General features: G+C 44.0%; 2 protein-coding genes across 5 annotated transcripts in view; both read left to right on the top strand.

The window, feature by feature from the left end:
• The window catches only part of LOC138768714 (potassium channel subfamily T member 2-like), a 138,266-nt gene extending 119,995 nt beyond the window's left edge, over nt 1-18,271 (top strand). For all 4 annotated transcript variants that reach the window (XM_069946675.1, XM_069946672.1, XM_069946679.1 and 1 more), the window contains 10 exons: nt 2,854-3,026; nt 4,075-4,146; nt 4,245-4,379; nt 4,507-4,618; nt 4,734-4,835; nt 8,305-8,388; nt 9,083-9,211; nt 11,047-11,356; nt 12,027-12,111; nt 15,172-18,271. In XM_069946675.1, coding sequence (XP_069802776.1) covers nt 2,854-3,026; nt 4,075-4,146; nt 4,245-4,379; nt 4,507-4,618; nt 4,734-4,835; nt 8,305-8,388; nt 9,083-9,211; nt 11,047-11,356; nt 12,027-12,111; nt 15,172-15,283 — 1,314 coding nt within the window. In that variant the 3' untranslated portion in view covers nt 15,284-18,271. The remainder of the gene's footprint in view (nt 1-2,853; nt 3,027-4,074; nt 4,147-4,244; nt 4,380-4,506; nt 4,619-4,733; nt 4,836-8,304; nt 8,389-9,082; nt 9,212-11,046; nt 11,357-12,026; nt 12,112-15,171) is intronic.
• Nucleotides 15,321-27,470, top strand: part of LOC138768735 (beta-1,3-galactosyltransferase 2-like) — a 43,571-nt gene continuing 31,421 nt past the window's right edge. The window contains exon 1 of the mRNA XM_069946694.1: nt 15,321-15,341. The gene's annotated coding sequence lies outside the window, so the exon portion shown is untranslated. The remainder of the gene's footprint in view (nt 15,342-27,470) is intronic.

Genomic DNA, 27,470 nt, shown 5'->3' with positions numbered 1-27,470 from the left:
CCATGGTAAATTAGTGTAAGAGATATAAATGGTAAGCGAGCTTTACTGTACTGTATATGCTTTACTGTAATAAGCAGCACAGCAGGATGTGTGCACTTTATGGCAATTTTGAGGAATGGGACTAATGAAGATAAAAGCATACCGTAGTCTGATATATTCTCTAGGAAGAGTAAGTGGAATATTGTACACCCCCAAAACTGGTGTAATTCTGCTTATTTAATCTGTAGCAGTAAAATACAAATGCCCATGCAAGATGGGCAAAACCAGGAAGTGGCATAAAGCATTGTATACAATGTGTTTAGGAAAAAATTGTATAATTATACAAAGATATATAAATACATATATACAAAGGTACATACAAACATTTAGAAAAAAAACTAGATAGTTTAATAAGGCAAATTTTTCAAAGAATCAACAGGGGTTGTGATTGTAAGCAGTTTGCTTCATTTTTTTTTATGTTTTCTATTTTTTTTTTAATCAATATTATACATATGGCCTCTAGGTGTCTCCCTTTACATTTAGTAGCAGAGAATCCTGGGGGTGCTTGCATTGTACAGTCAGCTCTCCTGTCACACAGCCCCAAAACCTCTGTAACCATGCAGTGACATTATACTGACTGAATTGTTACATAACAAAGAGTAAATATCGGCACAGAGGGAGCCTGGACCATATTTTGGCTGTATGTATAATGTTGATTTAAACATAGAAAAATAAAAAATAAAAAAATCTTATAAAAAGAGTATTGCAAAACTGCTTGTGATCACAACCCCTGTTGGTGTCTTAAAATAATAATAATTTGTGACAGGTAGGCTTTAATAAAAGATCCAGTTATTTGTTAAGTCCAGCCTGCCTGGTATTATGAATGGCATAACCCTGCTTCCCTATCGTCCCATTGGCATCACAACCTATGGGGGTATTATCGCCCCTGCGAGCCCCTGGGACGAAGGAATATTTTAATGAAATGATAAAAGTAAACTTTTATTCCCCTCCTCCAGGAAGTATAAATAGGCCCCACCTTCCCACACCTCAGTCTTTTTTTCTTCGTTTCTGAAGCAGCTCCTGCCGGAGCAGCCCAAGAGGAAATGGATATTTCCCGTCTGGACGTGTCAAGATCTATCAGAATTTATCTGAACAGGGTGGTCTTCTTCCGCAAGCAGGAAAACTTTTTTATTCTCTTCTCAGGACAGAACAAGGGGAAGAAGGCTTCCAAACCAACTATATCCCGATGGATCTGCGATACCTTCGCTCTATGTTATTCTTCTGCCGACCTAAATCCTCCGGAGTTCACTAAGGCCCATTCTACCAGGGCGGTAGCTTCCAGTTGGGCCGAGCGTGCCTCTGTACCATTAGAGGATATATGTCAGGCGGCAACCTGGTCATCGCTTTCAACCTTCGTAAAAAACTACAGATTAGAGTCTATCCTGTCAACCAGAACAGCTTTTGCAAGATCTGTGCTATCTGCAGCTGTAATTGAGAACCCACCCAATGAGGAGCATTCGTGCTAATTCCCCATACGTTGTGATGCCAATGGGACGATAGGGAAGCGAAAATTATTATGTTAATTTGTTTTCCCTGAGACCCATTGGCATCACAAGTCACCCTCCCTGTTTATATTCGTTATAATTGACTGAGGTGTGTGGGAAGGTGGGGCCTATTTATACTTCCTGGAGGAGGGGAATAAAAGTTTACTTTTATCATTTCATTAAAATATTCCTTCGTCCCAGGGGCTCGCAGGAGCGATAATACCCCCCATACGTTGTGATGCCAATGGGTCTCAGGGAAAACAAATTAACATAATAATTTTCGCTTATCTAGTCTCTAGCAACCCAGGGCCAATTAATAAGAATGGTGTATGGAAAAATAAAGTAGAAAGTCATTTTCTAGGTAACAGATTCAGTTGTTTTTCCCTGTCTAGTACAATCTATGGTGTAATCCTGCCTATCTAGTCTCCAGCAGCACAATAAATCTGTTATCCAGTCACAATAAGTCCCAGGACAAGTTTTATATAAAATTCATTATGTCGAAACAAGGAAAGCAGAGACCACCCAATCCCTATATTTTAGGGATGGGATGATAGTGACTTAACAGTGTTAACTTGGTTAGGAATGATTAGGCTCTTTATTATTTTCCTTATAACTGCAACAATATACAAAAAGTTTCTCCATGCCAGGGTACCCCTTTAGATAACTGCATCTTGTGTGTATATACACTTCTCTGTCTGGTACAGTGATGTAGCTACAATAGAGGCAGGGTAGGCAGTTGCTATGGGGCCTGTGCAGGAGGGGGGCCCTGGGGAGAAGGTAAGAGCGTGTGTCCTTCTGCTTAACCCCTTATGTACTGCAGTGTCTAAGTGACCCAATGTTTACTTACATGCTGCAACACAAAAAAGGGTTAACAAGCAGAAGACAGAGATCTCTGCTTCACTGCACTGATAACCCTTGACTTCTTTTCTCCAGCTGTGCGGTCAAGTAGGAAAGGAAAATGTGCAGAGCTCACGCAGTGCTTTGTGTTGTGCTTAGGGGAGGGGGGCCCCGTGAATCCTAGCTACGCCCCTGGTCTGCTATTCTCCAGCAGCCCCCGTCTAGTCTCCAGCAGTACAATAGATCTATTAGTCATAATAAGCCCCAGAACCAATTTTATGAAAATTAGGTTGTAATATAATATTATGATAGCCCAATAAAATATACTATATACTATATCACACACATTGTCATCCAATGTGGAAGGTTTTACTGTCTCCTGAATAAGTAGGCAGGGAGTGATTTCTTGACTTGCGTATAAGTAAGTCCTGTGTATGTCGTCCCTTTGTGATATACGTGTCTTTTTTTCCTTATACCTTCTTCACCCTCACAGAGCTGCCGCCATTTCCCTTATGAGGATGCGAGGGCGTACGGCTTCAGAAACGCCCTGGTGATTGTGTCAGCCGAACGAGCGGGCAACGGGCTGTATAACTTCATAGTCCCTCTGAGATCGTATTACAGAGCCAAGAAGGAGCTGAGTCCCATCATCCTTCTCCTGGAGAACCCGTGAGGATTATACATTTGAGCAATTATAAAATTGCACAACAATTGTACTATACAGTATATCAATATAATAAACCTTACTGTAAAGTGTTATTCTAACTATATCTTAAACCCGCTATAGCTGTGCTGCCCATAGATAACACAGCCTTATTAAATGCTCCACAATACCAGTCTCCATTAGTCGGTGCTGCCGCCCTACTCTGCCATGGCTATTCACACTGTCCTCCAGCCAGTGCCATCCACAGTGCCAACTAGCCAGGGTCTTATACAGCTCACTTTAAGACCATGCTATCCACCTTGTCTACTAATGTAATGTAATGCGATGCCTTCTGCAGCCTCCACCACAACCATACTCATCCACCTTATCCCAGGACCTCACCACAGGAGAAAAAAGGGATTATCCAGTAAAAATCATTTTATTTCAAATTAACTGGTATCAGAAAGTTATATAGATTTGTAATTTACTTCTATTTAAAAATCTCAAGTCTTACAGTACTTATCAGCTGCTGTATGTTCTGCAGGAAGTGGTGTACTCTTTCCAGTCTGACATAGTGCTCTCTGCTGCCACCTCTGTCCATGTCAGGAACTGTCCAGAGCAGGAGAGCTTTTCTATGGGGATTTGCTACTGATCTGGACAGTTCCTGACATGGACAGAGGTGGCAGCAGAGACTACTGTGTCAGACTGGGAAGAATACACCACTTCCTGTAGAACATACAGCAGCTGATAAGTACTGTAAGACTTGCGATTTTTAAATAAAAGTAAATTACAAATCTATATAACTTTTTGACACCAGTTGATTTGGAAGAAAAATATTTTTACTGGATAAGCCCTTTAAGGAACCCATAATAATAATTTTAATGGGAAACTTAATTTTTTTTTTAATCATGACTGAACCAGTTACCCTAAAAAGTGCTGGGTAGTGGATGAGGCGTATCATGAAAGAGTGTATGGCATAATTCTTATTGTGCAGATGATCTATGTGACCCTTATGTACATACAGTATATCTCAATGTATTTGTCCCTAGGGGTTTATACGCTTCTGTCTTCCAGGCCGGATACACAGTTCCTTGAAGCAATATGCAGGTTCCCTCTTGTCTATTATATGGTGGGATCCATTGACAAGTAAGTAGAGGTGTAAGATTTCTCACAGCTGGGGGTTTGCTACAATGCATTTCCCCTGCACAGTGTATACTATATAAGAAGCCTGGCTCTCTCTACAGTCTGGACGACCTGCTGCGCTGCGGTGTGAGCTACGCCGCTCACATGGTTGTTGTTGGCGAGGAAAGCTCCATGATCGCTGAGGAGGATTATATGGCCGATGCCCGCACCATAGTCAACGTACAGACACTTTTTAGGTAAGACTGTCACTAATCCGCCACTCCTTAGAGTACATTTCCCCAATCAGTGGCACAACTACAACTCCCATCATGTCCTGACTGGGCTCCGCTCTAGCCTTATGGCCGCTGTTTCTTCTGCTTACAGGCTGTTTCCTGGGCTAAATATCATCACAGAACTGACCCATCCGGCAAACATGAGGTTCATGCAGTTCAAAGCCAAGGACAAGTACTCAGTGGTGCTGTCTAAGCTGGAGAAGGTAAAGGCCGTAACACTCGTCACATAGCTGTCTGCTGTCTCTCTAATGTCTGTCATCTTCCTATGTCTTCTTCTCCTTTTCCTAATCCCTCCCTCAAAGCTCTGTCCTCTCACAGAGGGAACGTGAACGGGGATCTAACCTGGTCTTCATGTTCAGACTGCCCTTTGCTGCCGGAAAAGTCTTCAGTGTCAGCATGCTGGATACCCTGCTATACCAGGTACTATATGTCCATATAATCTCCTATATACCGCCTCCTAGTACTCCATATTACCCTGCTATATCTCCTCTTATTACTCCATATCACCTCCCTATATCTCCTCCTATTACTCCATATACCCCCCCTATATCTCCTCCTATTACCCCATATATCCCCCTATATCTTCCCCTTTTACTCCATATATCCTTCTATATCTCCTACTATTACTCCATATATCCTCCCCTATGTCTCCTCCTATTACTCCATATATCCTCCCCTATGTCTCCTCCTATTACTCCATATAACCTCCCTATATCTCCTCCTATTACTCCATATATCCTCCCTATATCTCCTCCTATTACTCCATATATCCTCCCTATATCTCCTCCTATTACTCCATATATCCTCCCTATATCATCCTATTACTCCATATATCCTCCCTATATCTCCTCCTATTACTCCATATATCCTCCTATATCTCCTCCTATTACTCCATATATCCTCCCCTATATCTCCTCCTATTACTCCATATATCCTCCCTATATCTCCTCCTATTACTCCATATATCCTTCTATATCTCCTCCTATTACTCCATATATCCTCCTATATCTCCTCCTATTACTCCATATATCCTCCCCTATATCTCCTCCTATTACTCCATATATCCTCCCTATATCTCCTCCTATTACTCCATATATCCTCCTATATCTCCTCCTATTAATCCATATACCCTCCCTATATCTCCTCCTATTACTCCATATATCCCCCCTATATCTCCTCCTATTACTCCATATATCCCCCTATATCTCCTCCTATTACTCCATATATCCTCCCCTATATCTCCTCCTATTACTCCATATATCCTCCCCTATATCTCCTCCTATTACTCCATATATCCTCCCTATATCTCCTCCTATTACTCCATATATCCTCCTATATCTCCTCCTATTACTCCATATATCCCCCCTATATCTCCTCCTATTACTCCATATATCCCCCTATATCTCCTCCTATTACTCCATATATCCTCCCCTATATCTCCTTCTATTACTCCATATATCCTCCCCTATATCTCCTCCTATTACTCCATATAACCTGCCTATATCTCCTCCTATTACTCCATATATCCTCCCTATATCTCCTCCTATTACTCCATATATCCTCCCTATATCTCCTCCTATTACTCCATATATCCTTCTATATCTCCTCCTATTACTCCATATATCCTCCACTATGTCTCCTCCTATTACCCCATATATCCCCCTATATCTCCTCCTATTACTCCATATATCCTCCCTATATCTCCTCCTATTACTCCATATATCCTCCCTATATCTCCTCCTATTACTCCATATATCCTCCCTATATCTCCTCCTATTACTCCATATATCCTTCTATATCTCCTCCTATTACTCCATATATCCTCCACTATGTCTCCTCCTATTACCCCATATATCCCCCTATATCTCCTCCTATTACTCCATATATCCTCCCCTATATCTCCTCCTATTACTCCATATATCCTCCCCTACATCTCCTCCTATTACTCCATATACCTCCCTATATCTCCTCCTATTACTCCATATACCTCCTTATATCTCCTCCTATTACTCCATATATCCTCCCTATATCTGCTATTACTCCATATATCCTCCCCTATATCTCCTCCTATTACTCCATATATCCTCCCTATATCTCCTCCTATTACTCCATATATCCTCCCCTATATCTCCTCCTATTACTCCATATATCCTCCCTATATCTCCTCCTATTACTCCATATATCCACCCTATATCTCCTCCTATTACTCCATATATCCTCCCTATATCTCCTCCTATTACTCCATATATCCTCCCTATATCTCCTCCTATTACTCCATATATCCTCCCTATATCTCCTCCTATTACTCCATATAACCTCCCTATATCTCCTCCTATTACTCCATTTAACCTCCCTATATCTCCCCTATTACTCCATATATCCTCCCTATATCTCCTCCTATTACTCCATATATCCTCCCCTATATCTCCTCCTACTACTCCATATAACCCCCTATATCTCCTCCTATTACTCCATATATCCTCCCTATATCTCCTCCTATTACTCCATATATCCTCCCCTATATCTCCTCCTATTACTCCATATATCCTCCCTATATCTCCTCCTATTACTCCATATATTCTCCCTATATCTCCTCCTATTACTCCATATATCCTCCCTATATCTCCTCCTATTACCCCATATATCCTCCCCTATATCTCCTCCTATTACTCCATATACCTCCCTATATCTCCTCCTATTACTCCATATATCCTCCCTATATCTCCTCCTATTACTCCATATATCCTCCTATATCTCCTCCTATTACTCCATATAACCTCCCTATATCTCCTCCTATTACTCCATATATCCTCCTATATCTCCTATTACTCCATATATCCTCCCTATATCTCCTCCTATTACTCCATATATCCTCCCTATATCTCCTCCTATTACTCCATATATCCTCATTATATCTCCTCCTATTACTCCATATATCCCCTATATCTCCTCCTATTACTCCATATATCCCCTATATCTCCTCCTATTACTCCATATATCCCCTATATCTCCTCCTATTACTCCATATATCCTCCCTATATCTCCTCCTATTACTCCATATATCCTCCCTATATCTCCTTCTATTACTCCATATATCCTCCCTATATCTCCTCCTATTACTCCATATACCTCCCCTATATCCCCCCTATTACTCCATATATCCTCCCTATATCTCCTTCTATTACTCCATATATCCTCCCTATATCTCCTCCTATTACTCCATATATCCTCCCTATATCTCCTCCTATTACTCCATATACCCTCCCTATATCTCCTCCTATTACTCCATATATCCCCCCTATATCTCCTCCTATTACTCCATATATCCTCCCTATATCTTCTCCTATTACTCCATATAACCCCCCTATATCTCCTCCTATTACTCCATATATCCTCCCTATATATCCTCCTATTACTCCATATATCCCCCTATATCTCCTCCTATTACTCCATATATCCTCCCTATATCTCCTCCTATTACTCCATATATCCTCCCCTATATCTCCTCCTATTACTCCATATATCCTCCCTATATCTCCTCCTATTACTCCATATACCCTCCCTATATCTCCTCCTATTACTCCATATATCCTCCCTATATCTCCTCCTATTACTCCATATATCCTCCCTATATCTCCTCCTATTACTCTATATATCCTCCCTATATCTCCTCCTATTACTCCATATATCCTCCCTATATCTCCTCCTATTACTCCATATATCCTCCCCTGTATCTCCTCCTATTACTCCATATATCCCCCCTATATCTCCTCCTATTACTCCATATATCCTCCCCTGTATCTCCCCCTATTACTCCATATACCTCCCTATATATAGCTGTGTTCGCGGTATTCCCGTGCAGTAATATCTCCTCTCTCCTCTATCTCAGTCCTTTGTGAAGGATTACATGATCTCCATCACGCGCCTCCTCCTTGGTCTGGACTCCATGCCCGGCTCCGGGTTCCTATGCGCTGTAAGTTCCCTCTTTTGCTGTATTGCAGCTCTGGATACCACAATGGGCTCAGTCCATGAATAATGTCATTTTCTCCAGTGTCCCCAGTAAACATTCTCCGTGGCGGCCTCACATGTAGCCAGGTTTGTGTCTCTCAGACACTGAGATCTGTGATTTGCATTCGGTCTCTGTGCCACTTGGCAGCCATGTCTTTCTGGATTATCGGTGGGGGTCACTGGGTAGATTTGCTGTTCAGCAGCCTCGGAAAGCTACATGAATATTCCTCATGAATAATGATAGAGGACGGTTCAAGAACGTATAAAATGACTATGAAATGCTCTTTCCAATATGTGTTGGACGTGTTTTCTGCCCGGGGCCCCCTTGACTTTACATAGAAGATAAAGCGTAGGGGGGGGGGAGTAGCTGCCTGGTGATCTGGAGCCGAATCCTAATACTCAGACGGGGCTCAGATATTCAAATGAACGTTCTAATGATCCGCCATATGCAATATAATCCCTATGTATACATAAGTATATCGCCTATATCCCCGGCATGATGCAGCACATTGTCCCTATCGTTTATAATAATAAATAATCTGGTCTGCGTGAATTTCCTTCAGGGATGTTTATCACGCGTTCCTTTTTTATTTTGTGTCATTGCGCCTCCTTGTGTTGAATCGGAGCATTGCCGTAAATTTTCCACTTTCCCTGTGCAGCTGCGGGTTACAGAAGAAGACCTGTGGATCCGATGTTATGGACGGCTGTATCAGAAGCTTTGCTCTACTACTGGTGATATACCTATCGGGATCTTCCGTACCGAGACACATGTCCTGCCCACTTCGGAGGTACCGTGTGGCTTCTGCAGTTAGTATTCTGAGAATAATATTACTGGTTATAGGGCACCGACCATTGGATGGACTGGTGGGCAGGTTAATCTGCTCCACCATGCAGTGCTAGTAAGTGTATATCCCAGAGGTCACACGGTGTTGGAGCAGTGCTCTTCTATACTGTACATAAGGTGCCGCACATCAGTTGAGAGGTTTGGGCTGTTGCAGTCGATGTCGCATAGAGTGGGTTAGCAGCACCCGAGGCAATGCAAAGTATCGTGCCCTCCCCAGTATTGTAGTTCACGCCATTTAACCCCTAGTGATGCCGCCGGTGTTACAGTTAACCCCTACTGTCAGCCCCCCTCCTCAATGCCCCTGGTATTATAGTGAACCCCCAGTGATACCCCTAGTTCTCTAGATCCCCCCCCCCCCCTCCATGATACCCCTGGTCCTCTAGATACCCTCCCAGTGATATCCATGGTCTCCTAGATACCCTCAGTGATACTCCTGGTCCTCTAGATCTCTCCCGTGATGCCCATGGTCTAGATACACCCTAGTGATGCTTCTGGTCCTCTGAATACCCCCCAGTGATGCTCCTGGTTCTCTATATAACCCCTCAGTCATGCCCCTGCTCTTCAACATACCCCACAGTGATGCCCCTTGTCCTCTAGATACCCCTGGTCTTCAAGATCCCCCACCCCCCCAGTGATGCCCCTGGCCTTCAACATCCCCCCCAGTGATGCCCCTGGTCTTCTAGATACCCCCCCCCAATGATGCCCCTGGTCTTCTAGATACCCCCCCCCCCCCCCCCCCGTGATGCCCCTGGTCTTCTAGATACCCCCCTCCCGTGATGCTCCTTGTCCTCTATACCTCTATATACCCCTCAGTAATGCCCCTAGTCTTCTACTACATACTACCCAAGTGATGCCCCTGGTGTTTTAGATACCCCCCCAGTGATGCCCCTGGTCCTCTAGATACCCCCCCAGTGATGCCCCTGGTCCTCTAGATACCCCCCCCAGTGATGCCCCTGGTCCTCTAGATACCCCCCCCAGTGATGCCCCTGGTCCTCTAGATACCCCCCAGTGATGCCCCTGGTCCTCTAGATACCCCCCCCCCCCCCCAGTGATGCCCCTGGTCCTCTAGATACCCCCCCAGTGATGCCCCTGGTCCTCTAGATACCCCCCCAGTGATGCCCCTGGTCCTCTAGATACCCCCCCAGTGATGCCCCTGGTCCTCTAGATACCCCCCAGTGATGCCCCTGGTCCTCTAGATACCCCCCCCCCCCCCATTGATGCCCCTGTTTTCTAGATACCCCCCCCCCCCCCCAGTGATGCCCCTGGTCTTCAAGATTTCTCCCCCGTGGTGCCCCTGGTCCTCTAGATACCCCCCAATGATGCCCCTGGTGGACTGTACCAAATAAGAAAACAAACAAACATCCCACTGACGTTTCAAACACTGGCTGGGTCCTCTTCCTCCTCCTGCAGTCTGTGCCAGAACAGTGCAGGTCTTCTTTTGGTGGTGTGTGAATAAATTATGTAATCGTGCATGTCCCGCAGGAGATGAGAAGACATGCGCCACTTTGGTCTACAGGAGCTGGCTGACACCGCACCCTCCTGTGCCTGCCCGCTGCTGCACTCAATGTTATACTTTGCACGGCGCCCCCTGGATGCAGTAGGGTGCTGTGCATGGTTTACAAGCCCGTGGGACGATCTCGGGGGCCGAAAGCCAGAGGTTCCCCATCACTGATCTGATGTTTATGGGGCCTCCCAAATCTCCACTGAAGACAGATGTCGATGTATGGGCAGCCTATAGGATGACCATTAATGTTACGCTATCCCTTCTTGTCCTTCCAGTCACAGGTCTCTATCAGTGTAGAGGACTATGAAGACACAAGAGAAAGCCGATGGGGAGACACAATCCAAGGCCGGGCCCCACATCGCAACTCTACATCCAGCGACCAGTCTGAGCACCCATTACTGCGTAGGAAGAGTATGCAGTGGGCTCGGAGGCTGTCCCGTAAAGGAGCAAGGCAGCCTGGGAAGTCAGCGTCCGAAAGGATTAGCCAGCAGAGAATGAGTCTGTACAGACGGTCGGAGCGACAGGAGCTCAATGCTTTGGTGAAGACCAGAATGAAACATCTGGGTCTCTCCACTGCAGAGTACAGTATGTGCATACTGGAATTGTCTATTTCTGACAATGGTGGAGGGCTATGTAAAGTTTCCCCTATAATAGGGTGACATAGGAAGGATGGTGTATGGAGTCTGCTCCTCCTACCACAGAGTGACACAGAAAGTAGGGAGGAGCTATGTGACCTAGAGTTTACTTCTGCCACCACAGGGTGACACAGACAGGTGGGAGGAGCTATGTGACCTGGAATCTGCCCCTCCTACCACAGGGTGACACTGACAAGAGGGAGGAGCTATATGACCTGGAATCTGCCCCTCCTACCACAGGGTGACACTGACAGGAGGGAGGAGCTATGAGACCTGGAATCTGCCCCTCCTACCACAGGGTGACACTGACAGGAGGGAGGAGCTATGTGACCTGGAATCTGCCCCTCCTACCACAGGGTGACACTGACAGGAGGGAGGAGCTATATGCCCTGGAATCTGCCCCTCCTACCACAGGGTGACACTGACAGGAGGGAGGAGCTATGGGACCTGGAATCTGCCCCTCCTACCACAGGGTGACACTGACAGGAGGGAGGAGCTATGTGACATGGAGTCTGCTCCTGCCACCACAGCGTGACACCGACTGGAGGGAGGAGCTATGTGACATGGCGTCTGCTCCTCCCATCAGTGTCTAATCTTCATCTCTGTTTCTATTTCTACAGTGGACATTATGGACACAGATAACTCCCTGTCTTATATCCTTATAAATCCGCCTCCAGACACTAAGCTGGAAATCAATGATGTGGTGTAAGTATATTTCCTGCATCACTAGGATGTGTCACATTCATTGTTTACAGGCACACTGGCTGGTCTGTATGGGTGGCTGTACCTGGCACTGTGCCATTCCCCATTTGCCCATTCAAAGTCCTGATCAACAAGGTTCCCAAATAAACCTGATAGCCAATAGCCTTTTCTAGGGATAGGTTATCAGTATTATTTTTCTGGTGAATGAACATCCCTTTTTCCATCACCGACCACACGTATACAGTCAGTATGGATGTGATCACTGATTTTTATGTTGGATTTGGATGCAGCACTGAGCCACCGCAGCACAAGCAGAAAGTGTTGTCATGTGGACATAAAAGAACACCAGTTGTAGGGTGCAGGTCTGTATATTCAAGCGTCAGTAACCCAGCAATGCAATAACCTGTTATTAAAGGGGAACTCCAGTGGAGTTTTTTCATATTAACTAATGCTAGAAAGTTATAAAGATTTGTAATTTACTTCTATATAAAAATCTCCAGTCTTCCAGTACTTATCAGCTGCTGTATGTCCTGCGGGAAGTGATGTGTTCTTTCCAGTCTGACACAGTGCTCTCCGCTGCCACCTCTGTCCATGTCATGAACTGTCCAGAGCAGGAGAGGTTTTCTATGGGGATTTGCTGCTGCTCTGGACAGTTCCTGACATAGACAGAGATGGCAGTGGAGAGCACTGTCGGGAACTGTCCAGATCAGTAACAAATCCCTATATAAAACCTCTCCTGCTCTGGACAGTTCCTGACATGGACAGAGGTGGCATCGGAGAGCACTGTATCAGACTGGGAAGAATACACCACTTCCTTCAGGCCATACAGCAGCTGACAAGTACTGGAAAACTTAAGATTTTTTTTAATTGGTGAACTACCCCTTTAAGTACAATAATAGCTGCCTTTAGCGGTAGTGACAATGCTTAAGTATTTTGTGTAGTTGTCTTCCTCAGCGGCGGTAGCGGTCTGATGTGTTCTGGTTTTATCTTCTTACTCCCGATGGTCCTATGTTCAGTCTAGATCAGTCATCCGCAGATTTTCCTCCCCTGTCTCATTACATGATGTGCTGCTCGGAGATCTTCTTCCTCCTCACACCATTTCCCATTGATCTTCTGCACAGTCTACTTGTGTATTCTTGTATTACATATTCCCTCTTGTCTCGCCGCTGACGTTGTGTTCCTCTTGTTCTTCTGCTCCGTGTGGTTTCTCTCCATCTCATTGTATCTCCAGAAGAGCCGTCCATCTCACTAATGTTCAGGTGCCCGGCTGACTCTTCTGTCCTGTGACTTCATTGTCTTCTTGTCGCTGTCTCATTCCTATTCTGTGTTTTCTGTCTTCTTTTCCTTGGTTTGACACTTGAGGTCTCTTAAGAGGCGAAGTGAGGACCAGAGAGAAAACCCCACGTAGCTAAAGAGCAATTCTTCTCACAATTCATATGAACATCCCTGGGGAATTGATCTCCACTGAGAGACATGAAAGAAAAAAGTATTTCTGTTCAGAAAATCCCTCTCACCAGGCCCCTGTAAGAAGTTCTCTCTATACCCTGGATGGCGCGTTCTTCTGTGTTAATGGTCGCCCCCTCCTGAGTAATGCGTTTTGTATCTCAAGAGGAGTGGGGAATTAGAAGTGACAATTATCTACTATAATAATGCCTGTTATGTACAATACTACTACTATAATGCTGCTTCCTATGAACAGGAATATAACTACTATAATACTGCTCCTATATACAGGAATATAACTACTATAATACTGCTCCTATATACAAGAATATAACTACTATAATACTGCTCCTATATACAAGAATATAACTACTATAATACTGCTCCTATATACAAGAAAATAACTACTATAATACTGTTCCTATATACAAGAATATACCTATTATAATACTGCTCCTATATACAAGAATATAACTACTATAATACTGCTCCCTATATACAAGAATATACCTATTATAATACTGCTCCTATATACAAGAATATAACTACTATAATACTGCTCCTATATACAGGAATATAACTACTATAATCCTGCCCCCTATATACAAGAATATAACTACTATAATACTGCTCCTGTATACAGGAATATAACTACTATAATACTGCCCCCTATATACAGGATTATAACTACTATAATACTGCTCCTATATACCAGAATATACCTACTATAATACTTCTCCTATATACAGGAATATAACTACTATAATACTGCCCCTATATACAGGAATATAACTATTATAATACTGCTCCCTGTATACAAGAATATAACTACTATAATACTGCTCCTATATACAAGAATATAACTACTATAATACTGCTCCTATATACAAGAATATAACTACTATAATACTGCTCCTATATACAAGAATATAACTACTATAATACTGTCCCTATATACAAGAATATAACTACTATAATACTGCTCCTATATACAAGAATATAACTACTATAATACTGCCCCTATATACAAGAATATAACTACTATAATACTGTCCCTATATACAAGAATATAACTACTATAATACTGCTCCTATATACAAGAATATAACTACTATAATACTGCCTCCTATATACAAGAATATAACTACTATAATACTGCTTCTATATACAGGAATATAACTACTATAATACTGCTCCTATATACAAGAATATAACTACTATAATAGTGCTCCTATATACAAGAATATAACTACTATAATACTGCTCCTATATACAAGAATATAACTACTATAATACTGCCTCCTATATACAAGAATATAACTACTATAATACTGCTCCTATATACAAGAATATAACTGCTATAATACCGCCCCCTATATACAAGAATATACCTACTATAATAATTCCCCCTATATACAAGAATATAACTACTATAATACTGATCCTATATACAAGAATATAACTACTATAATATTGCCTCCTATATACAAAAATAAAACTACTATAATCCTGCCACATATGTATTAAAATATATGTACTATAATACTGCTTCTATGCATAAGAATACATTTGTCATCATTCCTAATTCTGTGTAATAATATGACATCATCTATTCCGCAGTTACCTCATACGTCCGGATCCACTTACTCTTGCTCCTAATAATGCACGGAAGGCAAGCGTGACCAGATCTGAGGGTCAGATATTTGATACCAGGGACAGCACTCATCTATGATACCTCATTGTCTTTACTGCTGAAGAGCCCAACACCTTGAGTGGGAGATGAGAAGATTGTAAGTATCAGAGACACCTCAAGGGAGTTGAAGAGTTCACACCAGCACCTTGACTGTGTCCCCACGTCCCACCAAATCTTGGCAATCTGTGCACAAGGCTTCTTGCTCCTCACATCCTGTGGCTTCCTTCAGCCTCTTCTAGACCATTTATTTACTTCTCTGGTGCTGAGGGTATCCCAAGGGGGACAAGAATCATGGAGGAGGATGAAGAAGAATGGAGTAGAAGGACAATGAGTTGGAAGGTCCTATATCTTGACCATCCAGTTTTTGGACAAGCCAAGTTATTTTTTTGGAATGCTCAGGTGTAAGGTTACCCAGACAAAGGAATTCTGGGGGCTTACAAAAATTATTAAACAATAGAGGGCAGGGCAGTTCTGGTATACATAATACAACTCCCTCGCCCCCCACAACACCTCCACATCCAGGTTCTGCTTTTCCCTAGCCTTTGTTTTCATGTTCTATATCACGAGGTTGCATGATGTCCTGTGCAAGATTCTCATGCTTTCCGTTTCTGGAGTGGGAGGGGCTTAAAAGAAGAGGTGGTGTATACTGCATAGCGGAAAGAACTTCCTGTGGTGGTCACACAGGTATGAATTCAGCAAGCTATACATTACCTCAGGATCTGTCACTTGAGATCATCCTGTAACTCTAGTCTCTGAGATGAAGAGCCTGAAAACTATACAGGATCGGTAAAACATGGCGGCTAACTACTTCCATAAACATTACCACACCTGTCAACTGGTTGTGCCTGGTATTACAGCTCCACTCCATTGGTCACTTTGAATTAAAGGAATCGACCACTGACGCAAACTGATGTTTGAGAAGGCAAACGACTCTGAATGTGATACGGGGCTACAGGGTCCCTGGCTTAAATAGAAGTATATGAATTGCGTATTTTAATTTATTTGTAGAGAAGGTCTGTCTTATACACAGAGTGAGATATATTATATAAAATATATTTTTGCATTACTTCTGCAATAAATAGGATTTTATTTTGTTGGAGGGTAATGAGATGGTGGATGGAACCGATAATGGGAATGGGTTTCAGAGGCCCTAGGAGAACTCGGAAATAAGTCTGGGGTCTACCCTCCATCTATACAGAACATGAGCATTGTAAACATCATAGTGGCCCACTAGTCTTCTGCCACCCTGGCGGCCAGCCCAGCCTGGCTAGACCTGTTGTCTCCATGTATACATTACTCATATGAGCTCATGTGAGTCGGTTTTGGTCACGTGATGGTCATCATCTGGATATTCTGGAAGAAAAGAAGAAATCTAATTGTTTGTCTTTGTTCAGCTTTAGTGGTGCCAATTGTTGATTTTCGTCTCTTTGTCTCCGTGCACTGGACTGCGTCTCGTGTCTTGGTACCATGTTGAAACGTTGCCAGTCTTTCTGTACGTTCCGTCACCGAGGTGCCAAGTGCTGAATCTGAATGTCGACTCTAGTGGTATTGCACTCTGTTTCTTGTACAGCCCTAGAGGTATCATGCCATATGTAGAAAAACTAGGTCTATTAAAAAATTTGTAGATCAGTGGTCCCCAACCTTGTACGGTCTCCACCAAGTTATTCAAGTTCAACTATAGTTCTTGAGCTAAACCAGTTATTGGTGCTGTAGGATGATGAATCCTATGACTTCTTCACTTACCAACCAAATTTGCCCTTCGTACTGAACAACTTGAACTCTGAGACGGGTTGGATCTTAGATGTGGGTCCTACCCAGTTGGGCAAGGATGTTGTATGTCAAAACAATTGCTCCGTACCTTGAGAATTTCCCCCTGAAGTGCCAACTAGGGGTCCAGAAGTGGTTTACCATCTCCAAAATAGAGCAGTTCTAATTCAAGGATGGTCATGAGTTCTCTCTGCATTCCACAGGCTAAAAGAAAGGGTGCTGGTTCCATGTCCTTAAGTTTTAAGAACCTTTTGAGAACCCTTCTTCAGTAGTCCTGCTTTGAAGTTGGGGAACAAACAACAGATGCTTCTTTTCTGAGTGCCAAAACATGGCTTTGTGTTGCCACCAATCTAGCTACTGATGAATGACTGAATAAAATAGTGTTGGTCCAATCCTATTTTTTGTTAGGTGGAAAGAACCTGTAGGTCCAAGATCACTTTTTGGGGGTAATATCAAGTGTGACTCTTCTGTTATTCTACTATATGGCTGAAAGGGTCTTAGTTCCATCCCCTGAGCTGTAGGTTCAGGTCCAAAATCCATCTTTAGAGAAACCACAAGGGGTTGTGCAATTGGTGAACAGGGTGAGGTCTTCGGTAATAACATTTGGAGTTGTTTTGCTGCCCATGCGACCATTCTTTCCTCTATCGAGTGGCGGAATTGGAAGGGTGTTTGTTCCATCCAGTTAATTGTGAAGAACTGACTGGTCCAGGTCAAGGACCCCTTCTCAAAGGAAGTGATTTGTTATAGGAGGTATAGGCACCATTCCCCTTCTGTACTGGGTGGGAAAGAATGGTGGGGTTTTTTTCCGTCCCATGTGCCCACATACCATTGGGTGTTACTCTCTTTGCAGTTAGGTGGAAGAACCTCTGCCCAAGGTAGCAAAACCCAGCATTATAACGGCAGACCAAGCATGACCTTTGGGTGCCATTCTCTCCTATTGGTTGAGAGCCCTCACCCTTGCTAAATGGCACTTCAGGGGGCAGTTTGGTCAATGCAATTTCACCCTATAGAACAGCATTATTGGGGCATCTGTGGGGTATTTACTATAGATTAGTATCGCTTAACATCCTCCCTTCTTCAGCCATAGGGTAAGGAAGGGCAGGTTGGCTCAGTCCAAGAACAAAAACATGTGCCATCATCTGCTGGTTGGGGATCACTGGTCTGTACAGTCCTAGAGGTGGCTGGAAATCAAGTGTTCAATAAATGTAAAGGGATAAAAATATCCCAGTCTATAACACTGTGACAAAGGACTGTAAAATAAAGAACCATGAATACAAGCTCCTGGGTCTCCTCTCCATTTATTTCAGATTTGTTGGGGGGGGGGGGGGGGGGGGGGCTCTTTCTCATTTGGACGGAGATTTATGACTCCCTTCACATCACAGACAATTTTTCATTTTTGCAACTATTATTTTATTTCACTACTTTTAAAAAATGTAAACATTAAAAGAAAGTTCTGTTCTGACTCTTACAAAGTTTTTATTTTTTGGTCCATAGGGCTCAATTTTTCGTGACACAATCTGTATTTTTATTCTTGTCACTTTTTGTTCAATTTTTTTGGGATGTGATAAACAAAAACAGCAATTTTGCACTTTGGCAGGTTTTTGTGCTTACGCCATTTACTGTGTAAGATCAGGAATTTCATGATTTAATAGTTTGGGCAATTTCACATGCAGCGCTACCAAATTTGTTATTTTTGGTTACATTTTTTTTTTTTACTTTACATTTTTTCCCAACATGGAATTTTTTTTACACACTTTTGTAGCCTCCCCCCAAGGGACTACTATAAGCAATGCCATGATTGCTCATGAGGATCAATGCAGTACATATGTACCGCATTGATCCATCATTTCCGCACACAGTTGCTTCAGGCTGCGGCAGACAGGTTTAAGCAATCCCAGATGTCAGACAGTCTGGGAGATGTCACAGAGGCCTCGGGCTACGGTGAAATTGGATTGGCTCTTCGCGATCTCACTGCAAGGGGGCGATCTAAACGCCAGGCAGCAATGCAGGTATGTGAAGGCCATTTAAATACCACTGTCCATTTTGGTTAATGGCTGGCAGAGAGGTTTGCTCTGCACTGACTATTAGCTGCGGCCCCCAGCTACTGATAACAGCTAAGAGCTGCCCGGTATAGAGAGCGGTTACGTGGTGAGCCCTCTCTATCTCAACCTCCCCCACCCCCACCCATTGTGCAGGGATGGGTTAAAGCAATTGTCCTATTCTGTTTTTTTAGATAGGAATATTTATTATGTAAATAAACATCCTTTCAATCCAAACGTTGGGAGACAAAACAATGACATTTCTAGTGACATTTTCCTCACCTTGATGTGGATGGTTTCCTCAAGTCTCGTCCCATGAAAGGAGAGGATGAAAGACTGAGAAGATGCAATGATTAAGAGACATTTAAGAGAAAGAGATGAAAAACGTGAACGCTATGACAAGTGTGAATGGTCTTTATCACGCTTGGTTCCTTTTAAAGGAAGACAAGTACAAACCAATGTAATCCAAATAGTATTCAACCCTTCAGTTTCTCATAGAGTCCTGTTCACTTCACACAGTCCCCCTTCTAGTCTTTGTTACTTTACACAGGACCACATCTGGCTATCACTTTTCACCCTTTAGCTGATACTAGCATAAAATTATTGATGGGACAAAAAAGACAACATGGTCCATCTAGTCTGCCCTGTTGCCTTTTATCTTAAGCCAGATAGATCTCATGTGTTTGAGTACATGAAGAGTAACCCTATTTCTGGCCATTATATAACTTGTATATAGCATTTTTCACCTGTTTTCCCTTACTGCAGATGTACACACACAGGCAAGGGGATCCTGGTCTCCTGTATCTCTATAGCACCCCCCTCAGAAGCAGCAGCAGCATGGAGGACATTATACAGCAGTATTAGGCAGTGTAAGCTTTAAATTAAGCATTGGGGTGTGGTGTAACAGTTCTAACTGGCTAAAGAGATTAATGGTAGAGTAAAAAAAAATTAGATCCCCCAACCATTTGCTGATGAGCGAGCAAGCACTTAGTTATTGGTTGTACGGGTCACACAATAGGGAATGTGTGATCAATGGCTTATTGAGGGAATGATCATTGATCATCGGTGACTGATCGGACCTTGTTAAGGCTCTAACCAGGATGGTAATTCGTTTACAGGTGGGTTTGGACCATTTAATAAGGCTTTTAGGGTGGCAGGAGAAGGTGCACAGTTGAGGGCACACCTGATGCCATTTTACCTAAATCTTGCAACCTCCTTGTGGCAACCAACTTTACGTCTTTCTGAGGCAGTCAGTTCCTGCACAAAAGGGATCCCACAGGAAGTGGAGCGCTCTAGTGACTGGACATCTTGAGACTGGCAGCAGTGGGGGACTGGGGCAGGTGGTTCTCTCCCAAAGGCGACCCTCATGATCAGAGATGGGGAGAGCCTGGAGGCAAAAATGTACATTTGATATTGGTCTCAACTTACAATATCTTCAATTTACAATGGTCCTCTGCTATACTGTGTATATACTGTATGTCTGTGTGTTGACATGGATAATGCTAGAAAAACAAGATTTAAACAATTTTCTTCCTGACCTCTAGATGGCGCTCATGCATCACTTTTCAATAACTTCCCCTGTGTCCGCAGAACGTAACTTGTTTGCAACAGCAAAGCAGCAGAAAAGATGAATGGAGCGTCTATGCCTCGCATCGCTGAGAGGAGAATAATACAGCCCTGAAAATGAATTACATTACTAATTCACTAGTGTCAGATATCTGTCTGGGAGTACTGTCCCATGAAATATCAATGGCGCCACCCAATGGTGAATACACTGAACAGCATCTGAGGAAATTAATCATCTATCTATCTATCTATCTATCTATCTCCTATCTATCTATCTCTCTATCTATCTATCTATCTCCTATCTATCTATCTATATATCTATCTATCTATTTGTCTATCTATCTCATATCTATCTATCTATCTATCGTCCAAAAATATAGCGGCACTTCCAATACGGTGAATAAGTGTTTATTAGCTCAAGGAAAATAAATGCAGCTAAATTGTTAATTGCTAAATTATTTTCCTTGAGCTAATAAACACTTATTCATCGTATTGGAAGTGCCGCTATATTTTTGGACTCTATATTGCTATCGCATCTGATCGGGCATAGATAGCAGGCACCCAGGTATCCCTGGGGCCACTCCTGTCTACATGTACCCCCAGGGACATCTGCTGTATATGTGTACCCCCAGGGATCTCTGCTGTCTATATGTACCCCTGGGATCTCTGCGGTCTATGTGTACCCCCAGACACATCTGCTTTCTATGTGTACCCCCAGGGACCTCTGCTGTTTGTGTGTACCCCTGGGAACCTCTGCTGTCTATACTGTCTGACTGGCCCACTGGAGGATCCTTCGGTGGGCCCCCAGCTTTAGAACCTGCACAAACATTGACTGACATGTTGCTTCTCACCGGTTCTCCATTGCTGGGCCCCTAGGATCATTTCCTCAGGTGGGCCCCAGATACCCCAATTAAACACTGTGTCTATATGTACTCCTGGGTGTGCTTATGGTGATGGAAAATGGCAGTACTGGCAGTACAGGGAACGCTAGTAACTGTGCTGCAGCTAAGGTGGCGGTCTCGGCAGAGACTCCCGCAGATGCTGTAGATGCAGCCTTCTCCCAGAAGGACATCCCAGAACCATTGATCACTTTCTGGGGTGAGGTGCAGGTTCCAGGTCAGGTTGGTCTTCACAATGATGGTGGTGACGTCCTGGACTCCAGGAGGGGTAGTATACCAGGACACTGAGGTCACCTCTAACACAAATCACATGACCGATAAGGCAGCTTCCACTGCTACTGCTGCTGACGCTGGAGACAGTCGTCTTTGGGGTAGGATCAACAGGTGCTTCATCCAGAGGCATGGCTGGAGGGACCTGTGAGGGGGAAGCAGGCCACAGGCCATGCTGCTAACTACTGAACCCCCTTCTATTTGAGGCGGACCAGGCTCCTCCCACTTCCTGTAGGGGGTGAAGACACTATCTCTCCTATAGGGTCAGAGCTCACCTAAGATGGCGGCACACTGTGGTCTCTGTTGTAGCAGAGTTGTAGTTAACCCCTCTGGGGGCTTTGCAAAGCGTTAGTGGCGTAGCAAACAATTCACTGCACTTTATCTTCTTCAGGGCAGTAACATAGTCTCTGAGATCACAGTAAAGATCTCACTAGGGAGCAAACATACTGTCAAAAATAAATAAAGTGCAGGGACCGTTCCGGCTTGTGTCCTTTCTCTACCAAAGCCAGAGTAAGACTCACTAAGGTGTGGTTGATATAAATAATAAAATGTATGTGATTGTAAACGTGGGATGCACTTCCCGAGAACCGAGGATATTACAAAATAATGAAAAAAAGGGGATGATAGTATGGAGGGGGAACTGGGGCAGGCTCCCGGTGTCGATTCTTCCTACTGTGGGGTGCTTGCCAACCAAGGGGACTGGTCTCAGCTGGAAGGGGTAAATACTAGAGATGAAAAGGAATTAAATATTGAGTAAAAACAATAACGAATGGAATATAACACATGACTGTATCTTGGGAGAGGTGGATGGATGGTTACTGGGAAAGGAGGTGAAGACATGGTGTACGAATACTGTTGACTCATAGCCACCCCAGGAAGATGCCCCTAGGCTACATTATAAATGTGGTCTAAAGTATCGGAGTGAATGAAGAGGAGTCGGGAATAGGGTGAGGGGCCTTTATAAGGTCTGGATCGCTCGAAGACTCCTGTACACATGGAAGTTGTAACATATGGAGCAGTCTATTAAGATTGAATAATTGATTTCATTTTTTTTTTCTACAAATATATTATATAACAAAGTATACGTAATAAGGTTATTAAAATTAAATAGGTGTTTCCCCTCCGGGTGGGTATTGGGCTACTGGTTGTTGGAGGTGCCCCATAGGGGGATGTGGAGAGAGATCGGGGGGGCCTTAACCAGGTTCTTGGCCAGAGCCCTCCAAACCATTCCTTAGTAAGAAAAGATATGAGAATAGAACAAAGATATAATCATAAAAGAAATATCTAGAGGTATACGGGTCGGAACTCGGGGAGGTGCATCCCATGGTAAAGAATTAATGTATTGCTCAGAAACAAAGACATTTTCTTTCACAAATGATGGGAAACTCTAATCTCTGTATTTTCAGAATTGTGGAGCTTTGTTTTATATATATATATATATATATATATATATATATATATATATATATATAAGATTATGTTAAATAAAGAGGATATAAAGAAAAAATAGCAGTATACAGTACAATTCTGTAATGTTGGGGGGGGGGGGGGGGGGGGGGGGATACCACACTGAATTGTTTGTAAAAACAATGGAGGAAGATTAAGGTGTGGCTACACTTCCTCTCCCCATTTGACTTCCTCCTACAGCATCTGTAACGTGTGTTGTGAGTGGATGAGAAGAGAGTGCAAGAGAAAGAGGAGGATAGAGATAGGCAGAAAAGAGAAAGAGCTCTCATTGGTGCACAGATCCTAGAAACAATAACTGTGCAATACTTAGGTACACAATATACATGCTAGCAACATCTAGTGGCAAAACTTAGGTACTACTTCATTACCACTTTTACTTTGAAGTGCAGACTTTTGCAAGGGATGTAAAGACAAGAAACACCCATGGTGGGATACCACATAGACAAAGTCTCTGCATGTACAGGGTTCCCTCTCTTATGCAGTTAGTGCACACTTGAGGGCGGTCATCTCACAGCACAATAATTATGTGAGTGAGAGGATTTGTAGAGAGTATGATGGTGGTAGTATTATAGGCTGTAGGTGGTTAGGCCTCTCTCCTGTGTGAAGCGCTGAGCTCTGGAATGAGAGGATGCACTCAGAGCTGGGGGGCTGAACCCGAAGTTTTTGATGGTCGGTGGTGTGGACCTGTAGTTCCCCTGGGCCAACCCCTAATACTGCTGGTCTGGAAGGATGGCCCTGGACGATGGTGAGTGGCAGGTGGACCAGAAAACTGAGACTGTGGGAGGCGGTGTAACAATAACTCCTTTACTGAAAGTATTTACATAACCACTTTAGGACCGAGCAAATTATTTTATTTTTGTGCTTTAGTTTTTTCCTTTTTGTCTTTAAAAGGCCATAGCACTTGTATTTTTTCACCTACATACCCACATGAGCCCTTATTTTTTACCCCACTAATTGTACCTTGCAATGGCAGACTTAATTTTTCCATAATATATGCTGCAAAAGCAGAAAAAAAATATTTGCACGATGAAATTGAAAGTAAAACACAATTTTTTTTTACATCTGCATCTAAATGGCTTATAAGCGGGCATGGCGATCGGACCACGCCCGCTAACTGCAATGGTCCTGGGCTATTACTAGCAGCCAGGATCGCAGCAGTTCACAGTGGGGTTGCCGTGCGGCCCCCCTCTGAACTCCCCTACCCAACCCATGGCGTACAGTTACGTCCTGGGTTGTGAAGGGGCTAAACAGTCCACTTGCATACAGCTCTCAATATTGATAGCTTAAAATGAGTTACTGTGCTGGTGTGTGGAGAGATGTTGGTGGGTTTCCTGGAACCACACGTTTGTCACTACGAGTGGCATGCTGGGGGGCACTATGATTCTGTGATCCTTTCCCAAATGAGTCATTTCCCTTTCTGTCAGCTAGACAGCTTTTGGCTTATGAATCTAGGCTACTAGTTACAGTTCCTAGAATTATCCAAAGGTCCTTGTACAACTTCCCCTTTAAACCCAGAAAGATATGGTAAAGAAACCTAAGTTAACTCTGCTACCTAATATACTCAAATCCACTTGATTTGGGTTTTCAGCTTGAGAATTCCCACTAACAGTGGAGTTACCTTTTCTCTCTGTGCAAAGTACTCTTGTAGAACTCTCTCACTTCCAGCTTTCCTCCTTCTGCTGTTCAGCTTCTCCTCTTTCTCCGTAGTCTCTTTCCCCTTATCAGCAGCAGCAGCAGCAGACGACAGACTGTTTGGCTGACCAGGCCTTGACTGGCCTACTCATTGAACAACTGCCCTCTCCTTCCTGTAAAAGCTAGGGTTTCTTGATGAGCCTATTAGGATGCTCCATACTTATACACTACCTGAAGCAGTTCCCACTGTCACTGTTGCCCTACACTTTTTTTTTATCAATTATCTTTTTAATGGTTTTTCACATAAAGAATATAACAAACAGTTGTATACAAGAAATACAGGCTTATGCGTACATAACAGGGTCATTGGGTAGGGAGATGCGATGTTTGACCATGTGCTTGTTGGTAATCATAGTATAATATAGATGGTCTAGATAGCATCTTGTATAAGAGAACATAACTCCAACTTACATATAACAATGAACAGAACAACAAAAGTGGTAGTCCCACTAACGGGACTGCATGACTCCCGTTAGGGCAAGGTTGCAAGTAGCGAGTGACACTGTTGCCCTACACTTTTGTGAAGTTTGTGTAGTGAGGCAATGTAACCTATTCTCTGCTTGTTAGTACAAGTTGCTTGTTAGTTGCTGATACAGAAAATACATAACATAGTTTCCTATCACATAACATAAGGGTGCGTGCACACTATGGAATTGCCGCGTATGACCCGCAGTGTATTCCGTCGCTCGTCTCCGCACGCGGCGGCGCGCATTTCCGCCCGTGCCATAGAAACTGTTCTGTGCACGGGCGGATTCCACGTTCCGTCGAAAGAATTGACATGTCAATTCTTTTGGCGGAACGCGGAATCCGCCCGTGCATAGAATAGCGTCTATGGCACGGATGGAGATGCGAGCCGCCGCGTGCGGAGACGAGCGACGGAATACGCCGCGGGTTATACGTGGCAATTCCGTAGTGTGCACGCACCCTTATAAATCCTATCACATAAAATATATATATAATGCCACTTTGTAAACAGATGGCATCCTAGCCCCAGCCGCAGGAATTATGCTGTGGTACACTACATACCCCAGGTACCTCTGCTGTCTATGTGTATCCCCCGGGACCTCTCTGTCTATGTGTATCCCCCGGGGACCTCTGCTGTCTATGTGTACCCCAGGACCTCTGCTGTCTATATGAACCCCCTGGGGACCTCTACTGTCTGTGTATCCCCCCCCCTTTGTGACCTCTGCTGTCTGTGTGTACCCCAGGACCTCTGCTGTCTATATGAACCCCCTGGGGACCTCTACTGTCTGTGTATCCCCCCCTTTGTGACCTCTGCTGTCTATGTGTACCCCCGGGACCTCTGCTTTCTGTGTACCCCCGGAGACCTCTGCTGTCTATGTGTACCCCCAGGACCTCTGCTGTCTTTGTGTGCCCCCGGGACCCCTGCTGTCTATGTGTACCCCTTAGGGACCTCTGCTGTCTGTGTGTACCCCCAGGGACCTCTGCTGTCTATGTGTACCCCCCAGGGACCTCTGCTGTCTGTGTACCCCCGGGGACCTCTGCTGTCTATATATACCCCCTGGGGACCTCTGCTGTCTATATGTACCCCCCGTGGACCTCTGCTGTCTGTGTACCCCAAGGCGACCTCTGCTGTCTATATGTACCCCCTTGGGACCTCTACTGTCTGTATGTATCCCCTGGGGACCTCTGCTGTCTATATGTACCCCCCGGGGACCTCTACTGTCTGTATGTATCCCCCGGGGACCTCTGCTGTCTATATGTACCCCCCGGGGACCTCTACTGTCTGTATGTACCCCCCCAGGGACCTCTGCTGTCTGTATGGACCCCTGCTGTCTATATGTACCCCCCGGGACCTCTGCTGTCTGTATGGACCCCTGCTGTCTATACAGTATGTACCCCTCGGGGACCTCTGCTGTCTGTGTACCCAAAGGCGACCTCTGCTGTCTATATGTACCCCTGGGGACCTCTACTGTCTGTATGTATCCCCCGGGACCTCTGCTGTCTATATGTACCCCCCGGGGACCTCTACTGTCTGTATGTACCCCCCCAGGGACCTCTGCTGTCTGTATGGACCCCTGCTGTCTATATGTACCCCCGGGACCTCTGCTGTCTCTGTGTACTCCTGCCAAGAAGGAAGACTTTGCAGTAGCTCTCAGACTTTTTAGTCTATTACTGTATATAGTTTCCAGGTTGGCAGTTTATACCCCAATGGTTTTGGAACAAACAAAGCTCCGACTGCTATAAAAGATTGTAGTAAGTAATACATCAGGGGTAAATTATATTCCATTAGTTGTCAATGAAGCGGTGACTTTATTGTTGGCCGGCTCTTATCTCTTATTGAAACAACCAGGCATTACGCAGCTTTGTGATAATGTTGTAAATTACGTTTATGGTGACGACTATCGATATAGATCTATACAGGAAATATTTCTATGGTTGGCAGCTCTAAGCTGACGTCTTCTAGGATTATTCTCCCTATGGGTCTCGGACCACCATGCTGACTTAGGACATAGGACACAAGGCGACCTCGGGCTGATCTGGTGGCTGATACCTAGATCAGTG

The sequence above is a fragment of the Dendropsophus ebraccatus genome, chromosome 1 (assembly GCF_027789765.1).
Source record: "Dendropsophus ebraccatus isolate aDenEbr1 chromosome 1, aDenEbr1.pat, whole genome shotgun sequence".
NCBI classification, from domain to species: domain Eukaryota; kingdom Metazoa; phylum Chordata; class Amphibia; order Anura; family Hylidae; genus Dendropsophus; species Dendropsophus ebraccatus.
The sequence above is the reverse complement of the archived record's forward strand: the minus strand, read 5'-3'. Positions and strand labels throughout refer to the sequence as shown.